Below are 8,238 nucleotides of genomic sequence, written 5' to 3'. Positions count from 1 at the left end.
GTTTACAGGCCTGTCATTATAAAACATCACTTTAAACAGAGGACATATTATAAGTGTGAATATTTCGCATTTAAGTGGTTTGAGGTGGAGCAATGGTCAAACTAGCACACATATAAACAGAATATTCACAAGTTTTCCATTATAAGGTGCATGTAAACTCAAACTTTACTCAAAACATCTTAACTAATCAAATCATTCAGTGTCAGTGAAATAATCAAGGTAAATGGATTAAATCAGACTAACAGTTGTAGATGCACTTTAATTTATCATCTAATGCTTAGCAGCCATCTCTTCATTTTAGGTGGAATAAAGGCAGGGGAAGCAGTTTTTGGGTAAATTGTTAATTTTATTGGAAAACAAATATACAACTTGGAATGGATTCTGAGGCATGGCTGTGCCTTAAGCAGTTACAAAAGAAAAGTGACTAATTAAAAAGCATAGTAAGAACAGAACAAATACAAAAAGATTAGAGTGAATGAATATACCTGGCGATAAACCCGTTAGTTGAATGATGTTGCAATAGTGCAATGCTGAGGACGTTTCCCATTTCTTTTTCAACTCAGTCCATTGTCCATGCAGAGTTGCACCTCCACATAAAACCAAAAGAGTGGAAAAAAAAGAATCATGCCAAAACTGTTGAAATGACGCCACACTGTCAGTCAGCTGGACCCTTGATGTCATCAATCGTCAGGTGGGCAGGCAGACAGAGCAACAGAAGGGGAAGAGGTCTGTGCGTTTTCAGTATCTATCTGTGCCTAAATGTTATCACCTGGTCCCATAACTGCTCCTTCTAATAGACCGTTTACAATGGCAAAGAGTTGGGGGAAGGCATGAGCACTCAAATCTTATAGTATACATGCAGATCCTTTGGACAGCAGGAGAGGATGAGGGGGGAGGAAATTAAAAAGAAACATTTTACAGAAATTAAAAACAAGAAAAGGCAAATTATTTTATACAAGAAATTCTGTACAAGGCTTTCACTTCGCTGTCATCATCTGTACAAATTCTGTGGGAAAAGAGAAACGGGATATTAAATAAGCACCACTTTGAGTTTTAAACCGACACATGCTATGTGAATTGCAGCACTCACCTTCATAATTGACCTGACCGTCTCCATCAATGTCTGCTTCTCTAATCATTTCGTCCACCTCCTCGTCTGTTAACTTCTCCCCCAAGTTTGTCATTACATGACGCAGTTCAGCCGCACTAATGTAGCCATTCCCGTCCTGACAAACAAAGTGGACCAAATCAGTTAGTTCATGTTGAAGAACGTTACCAGCAAAGACTTGATGATTCAGCGCTTCTTCAGAAGCATTACCTTATCAAAGACACGGAAAGCTTCTCTGATCTCCTCCTCGCTGTCAGTGTCCTTCATCTTTCTTGCCATCATCGTCAAGAACTCAGGGAAATCTATTGTTCCATTGCCTAATTAAAGAGCAAAGTACACAGTCAGATAAGTGGCACAACAATTTATGTGATATAATATTTCATTGTGAAAAACAACTTTGAGAAAAATAGATTTAAAACATGAATATATGGGAGAATTATCCCATCACTTCACTTGTTCCAAACCTGTAAGAATTTCTTTCATCTGATAACCCCAAAGAAAGGTATTTTAAAGAATGCTGGTGATAAAACACCCATTGACTTGCCTAGTATTTTTTGTTTTTACAATAAATATCAATGCCTGTTTTTTTCCAGTATCTTGTTTTTTGTTCAACAGAAGAAAGAAATTCATAAATATATTTAAAACCACTTGAGACTGAGCAAATGTTCATTTTTGGGTGGACTGTCCTTTTAACTGCTGATGGCTAATGTAGCAGTAAAACTGTGTCCTCACCGTCTGCGTCCACCTCATTAATCATATCCTGCAGCTCCGCCTCTGTAGGGTTCTGGCCCAGGGAGCGCATGACAGTGCCCAGTTCTTTCGTGGTGATTGTCCCATCTCCATCTTTGTCAAATAGCGAAAACGCCTCTTTGAACTCTGCGTAGTGAAAAATCAGGGTTTGAGTCACATAAGCATATTTCACATTGCATTCATATATCCCTTCGAGCAATAAACAAAAGGAACTTCTACTCCACCTCAGGCTTTTTGAATTAGTCATTATTTATATGCAATGTGATTCCACATGGCTTAAGATATTTTGTAGATCCTACACTATGTACTGCATGTAATTAATGGCCACATTTTCAAACAAGTTCTCAAAGCAAATAGTAGTATTTACTAAGACTAGTAGCCACAAATGCCTTCTTGGATAAATGTCTAGGATGACAGATGCACACAAACACCCTAGAGACATGGCAACAACTGACCACTAGTACTAGTGTTAAGGGCTTTAAGCTAAACCAGAGCCGCTGAGCAACATGCAAACAAAATCCCTTTGCATAGACGCCTCAAGTAGCATCTAGATTCCGTTTCAGAAGATATCATTTTATAAGATGCTCCAGCAAGAGTCAGCACTGTCACTGATCGGTTTAAATGAGGAGAATTGATCCTTCTAGGCATAGTTGGGACAAAACTATAGTGACAAGTGGGACTGCATTTCAGCAGCATGCAATTACCCAGTGGTCTGAACACTAAAGGGCAATGAAATCTCCCCTGTGCCAACACTGACCATCAAGCAGAGACATTAGAGATGCACAACCTGCAGTTTCCTATTGCACAAAACATGGGACCATTTTGGAAAAAATAATACAAAAGCTAAAGGAGATGAATTAGGCTCTTTCATCAATTATGGATGTGTTAAATTTGTTATTTACTAAGCAAGATAACAAAAATATATAGAATAATTATAACTTTCCTATCCCAACAGGTTCCTGAAGTAAAAGCTCTATTAATATTCTCCATAGGGAAATATTATGAACTTTCATAAACCTTTAACAAACTGTTGTGAGCTCTGACGTGGTTAATCAGTTGTAATAAATCAATTCAACATATTTTTTAAATAATCTTGTTGAACAGCAAAATGTGGGATGCAAAACTACAATAAGCTTTGCTGTACAGAACATTCCACCAATCAGAACGGTGCATTAAATTTTTTTATATTTTGCAAAAAACTCTTTATCTATCTATCTATCTATCTATCTATCTATCTATCTATCTATCTATCTATATAAATAAATATATATATATATATATATATATATATATATATATATATATATATATATATATATATAACAACTTTTAATTAATCATTGTATATTTTTTCATCTATTTTAAATTGATTAAGATTATTTGCAATGATCCAGTTCACCTGTCCTCGTTGTTTATAGTTTATAACACTTAAATGAACTTTAAAAAAAAACTCCTATGGAAATAATAATTCTGGTGAACTTTAAATAAAATATAAATCTTTAATTATATTAAAAAAATAAGTGTGTACAAAAACAAAAACGCACTGGGGAAAAAATATTGTAAGAACAATCCTTCAATTACAGATACACTAATCTGTATCTGTTATTAGTATATGAGCCTGCACATTCAAAGAGGTCAAAACTAGGCCCACATGGAATCTGCTTGCACAGAAATCCGCAGATTTTTAGCCCATTGTTGAGTCTATTTATTTACTTGTGTAAATGTATATTTATGGAGTTTTTTAATTAATTGCAGTAAAATTATTGACTGATATGATGATGTCCATATGATTTATTTACACTACAGTTTGTTAAGTAATATTTTCTGTATTTTAGTAGATATATTATATGGGAGACTTGCTTTGTTTAATTAATAAGAAATAAAATGGATCTTATTTGATTTGCATTGTAAACGTTAAATAAAAGTTAAAAAAGGCATTTTTTACTTAATATATTTGGTTTTTAGTTATGATAATCATTCCACATAAATCCGCAGATTCTTTTTAGAAAAGTTTGTGAAGAAATAGGAAAAATTGTCCACAGATTCTGTTTGGCCCTAGTAATAAACAAAACATGCACATATATTTGACTGCCCCACCCCTTCAAACGGCAACAAATTAGCAATTTTATCAAACCAGAACAGCCAGGCTATAGCAAAACACCTTAAGCTTCATGTAGAAACTCTGAATGGGGCGTGTAACGCTAAGCAAAGCAAGTAAAGGCTCTTACCAGCTATTTGCTCTTCTGTGAGTTGATCGGCCTGGGGATGAGAAAAAAAGACAAACAGCCATTATTGAATCACGTTGAGAATATACTAAGAATGCATTGCGTTTTAGAGCAGTGACATCAACATCTAGCAACCCGTACAAGACCAAACAAAGACCTCAGATTCCCTCCCTCCAAATGTTACGACACCAGCCTGAGAGAATAAAGTTCCACCATAGCGACAGTATTTAGACACTCCTAACAACAGCGGTTCATCCACCCACCTGCTTCCCGGTATTTGGTGAACTACTCCCTCGTGGCAATATCCTGTCATTTCAGAGAGCGATTCAACCTTTGTATTAGTGTATAGTAGGTGACATAATTCTCGAGTAACCCAGTAAAGGTATCGACGGGGTATTTTATGAGTAAACCTGATGACTGCGTTATAACGTGCATATAAACATACAAGAATAACGTTATAGCATTACGAGCAAAACAGATGGTTTATTCATAAGCCGTATTTAAAAAGCCTTTAGATTCAACTTCCACGTAGTTTCCCGAGAAGCTCGCATGAGATGCTGTCCAGTCAAAGTAACACGAAGACACCCGGGATACTTTTCGACTGAACCCAGGGCGTTGAGAAACTAAACTTCTGTAATAGGATATATGACTCAATGAATCTCACTGCTAAGTTTAGTAGTGACCACGATATCCTTATAAAAACTGAAAGCGAGTGGATTCTGCGCCTTTAAGTTTAGTACGTAAGTTAATAATATTACTTCCTTCGCGTTTGTGCAGAATTTCCTGGTTTTCGCGTAACTTATACCCCTGAAGCGTAAAATGACCGGGAAGCCCTGAGGAAATAGTTGATGCGACGGGGCGCGTGTATTCCTTCATTCAGTCCATCCACAGGAGTCGTAAATTTGGCGGCACATTTCTATAAGCTAACTTAAAAACGTCTTTATCTATTTTTGTCTTCCTTGCTTCCTTTGGAATGTGCGTATATCCGCAAATCGTTTCATTATTACATATCCATCATTTAATAGAAACATTGGAGCGCACTCACCATTTTTTCTTGATCTCCGTCTGTCTCCCTCCTTCTCCGTTAGAGATTCACAAATGGTGGTTGGAATATTGGTATAGACCCGCCTTAACGGTCGTACATAAACACCTCCCATCTTCCTGTATCCATCCGCCTACCGCACTGCATTCTGACTAGGGGAGCGTCTAGAATGTCTCAACATTTGCCCATAAAAACTGATGAAAGCTTGACTAAACGTTATATATGTCATTCTTCAGAAAATAATCTGTTTATATGCTGCTATCTGCAGATCTTTGCTCAAAAGTACAGGAGGGATCATCTGACGGCGGAAGAAGACTGTACGCTGCTCGGTTGTGCGGATGATTCTGATTGGTTCGTTTGTACCTGCAATGCGTCACTCCTTGGTCACACACTGTAGAATTTGCCCGGTCATAAATGCCATGTAACTTGGAACTGAAATAGGGAATCACCTGAGTAGCTGTGAATTCCACACGTAGGGGGGCAAATTAGGGTGTTAATGTGCTAGTTAAATATTAGGAATTTTTTTAATGACATGAAACCAAACTTGATTTAAAATCGATTAACGTTGGGCTAATATGTATAATGCATCTTCACACAAGTACAAAAGCTTAACTCTTTAAAGCTGAGCTGGGCTGCACTTTTCAGTCATATTTTTGTCAGAATATGGTTTATATGTAGGGAAAGTACTGCTCACATACTTAACAAAAACAAAAAAACTATTCAAACTAATCAAACACACACAAAACTATTCTTTGCTAAATTAAGTGTTGCCATTTAAAGCTTTTAGCTTGTTTTGATAAAATAAGAACAACATGTGCACTTTTAAAAGTTTATAATAATTTTTAGACAACCCAATATTAACATCAGTATGGCTAAGAAATCCATTTTTGGTGTTATAATTGAGATTTTCAGTCACAACAAGCGAAAAAGTTTGACTAAAATGCTATTTTTATTTGGAAATTTAAAAAAATGCTCAATCAATTTTACACAAACACAACTACAAATTCTAAACCCAAATTTTGAGGAAGTCTCTTGAATTTTACTATATATTTAGACTATTCCCATGACAGTGACAAGCAATCGCATAGGTGATTGTATGTGTTGATATTTAATGTCACATTTAACAAAGTTAAATTTGTAAAATGTTGCTAAATCTGTCTAAATTGGGCATGGTCCACCCAGTAAAGCTGGATATCTGTAGAGATGTTTTTCTATTTTCTATTTGTACATTTATTTAAGGTTTACAATGCAAATCCAATTAGAACTACTTGTTTGTTAACAAAGTAAGTATTTCATATAATACACTAAAACACAAAATAAATAAATCACATAAACATTTACATGTTGTTCATTATTATTAAAAAACGTAATAAATATATAGGCTGTTCATTCCGCTGTGGTGACCTCTAAAATAGACTAAGCTGAAGGAAAATGAATGAATGAATAATAAATAAATATTTACATCACATAAGTCAAGAAATGGACTCAATGATGGGCTAAATCTGCAGATATCTTTAAGCAATATAAACCAATACATTTTTAAAAGGAGTTTAATTTTATGACAAAAAGCAAAAAACTAGCAACAAAGGCATCAACCATACTGGCGGTGTGGCGCAGAGCCTATCTTGTTCATCAAGGCCTACTGAAGCTCTTAGCAGCGTCTCAATGCCTGACTGCCTTCACTCCCTCCTCGCCGACCACCTGTCTCTGGCTCTGACCCAGGTCTGTTGGATATTGAAGGCATGATAAGACAGACTGTTGCTGGGATGGGGAGAGGGGATTAGCCATTTTCATACCAAAAGAACAACGGGAGCAACTCAGATTATCTATCTAGTGAACCGTCCCTTTTGTAAATGTTCATTATTTACTCCAGATGTTTTCCATTCCTCTGCAAACCCCCCAAAACCACCACCATTCCAAAAAGGAGATGACTAAATCAAGCTTACTTTCAAGAAAACAGTTACGTCTAAAACAGCGCAGCTTGAACTTGGGTGGTTCCTGCATACTTGCCTTTCCAGAGCTTGTAAAACCAAGGGAAAGAATGAATCATGCATGAGTTCTGCCCACAACACATGCAACATGTGTACCTAATGCCTCTTTCAGGTTACCAAGAGTTTCCGCACTGTCTGGATTAACATAAGAGTGTCTGCCGTCTTAAAACATTAGAAGGCTGAACATTTTCACCAGTCTTAGACCTCCTCGTTATAATATTTGTTATATGTTATAATACCTTTAAACAAGTTTGTTTTTGTGAGTTGTGGGAACATTACATAGGTGTCCATTGTTTTTAAACTGTTCAAACTGTTTTCTATTACCCTAACCTCATTCTATCCCTGATCCAAACTCTCAAAGAAAACCGTGTAGAATTTTACTTTCTGAAAACTCATTCTGTATGATTAATAAGCTTTTTAATAAATGAGGACATCAGCACGATCAGCATGATGTCCTCATATTTCACCATCTTCTTGTAAAACTGATGTCATATCGTTATACAGATTTGTGTCCTGCTATGTCACAAAACACTGAAAAAACTATGTGAAATAAGTCATGAAAACCTGTTTTTATGTTTATTTAGCATATTAACTGTGGCCATCCCTTATTCGGGACTTCGTTGTTGTTGTTTTCCTAATTGTTTTTTTATAAAAAAAATAAATAAACAACATTTTTAACTTAAAATGATCTCAACAAATTATGTATAATATACATGTATCACCTATCATTTTCAAGTGTGAATTTCAAATGTGGAGAGACTGAGGGGCTACAATATGGTCCACAATGTTTCAGTTTAATTCTTTATGAAAGTTTAGTATAATGTAAGTCAAGATAACATGTAAGGTTAATATGATTTAACTTTAAATTTTAGTACAATCACTGATTTCTTTTATAGTGTGTGCTAGCAAACATTGCAAAATTGAAAGTGCAAAATGTCCATGGATAGAATAAGGGTTAAATAAAATGATAATAATATGTAAATAATACAAACGCAATAATATATAGAGTTGAAGTCAGAATTATTAGCCCCTCTGAATTATTCCCCTCCCCACCCCCTGTTTTTTCCCCCCAATTTCTGTTTAACAGAGAGAAGATTTTTTTTAACACATTTCTAAACATAA

The 8,238-nt window shown here is 35.6% G+C and overlaps 1 protein-coding gene across 1 annotated transcript; it reads right to left on the bottom strand.

Moving 5' to 3' along the window:
- Positions 1 to 325: 325 nt before the first annotated feature.
- On the bottom strand, positions 326 to 5,207 carry calm2b (calmodulin 2b, (phosphorylase kinase, delta)). The gene is made up of 6 exons (XM_056469175.1): positions 5,129 to 5,207; positions 4,087 to 4,117; positions 1,841 to 1,984; positions 1,319 to 1,425; positions 1,091 to 1,226; positions 326 to 1,006 (listed from the first exon to the last, which is right to left on the bottom strand). Exons 1-6 carry the CDS (start codon positions 5,129 to 5,131, stop codon positions 978 to 980), a joined length of 450 nt encoding a protein of 149 aa, XP_056325150.1. The 5' UTR covers positions 5,132 to 5,207; the 3' UTR covers positions 326 to 977.
- Positions 5,208 to 8,238: the final 3,031 nt, after the last annotated feature.

This window comes from Danio aesculapii, chromosome 12 (assembly GCF_903798145.1).
Source record: "Danio aesculapii chromosome 12, fDanAes4.1, whole genome shotgun sequence".
In the NCBI taxonomy this organism is placed as follows: domain Eukaryota; kingdom Metazoa; phylum Chordata; class Actinopteri; order Cypriniformes; family Danionidae; genus Danio; species Danio aesculapii.
This window is presented reverse-complemented; position numbering and strand designations above follow the sequence as displayed.

What these genes read in the sequence shown, in the direction of transcription:
- calm2b (XM_056469175.1), bottom strand. An exon ending in CTTTCCGTGTCTTTGATAAG is followed by an intron (nt 1,227 to 1,318) that starts GTAATGCTTCTG and finishes TTTGTTTGTCAG; the next exon opens with GACGGGAATGGCTACATTAG. An exon ending in CGGTCAGGTCAATTATGAAG is followed by an intron (nt 1,007 to 1,090) that starts GTGAGTGCTGCA and finishes CTTTTCCCACAG; the next exon opens with AATTTGTACAGATGATGACA.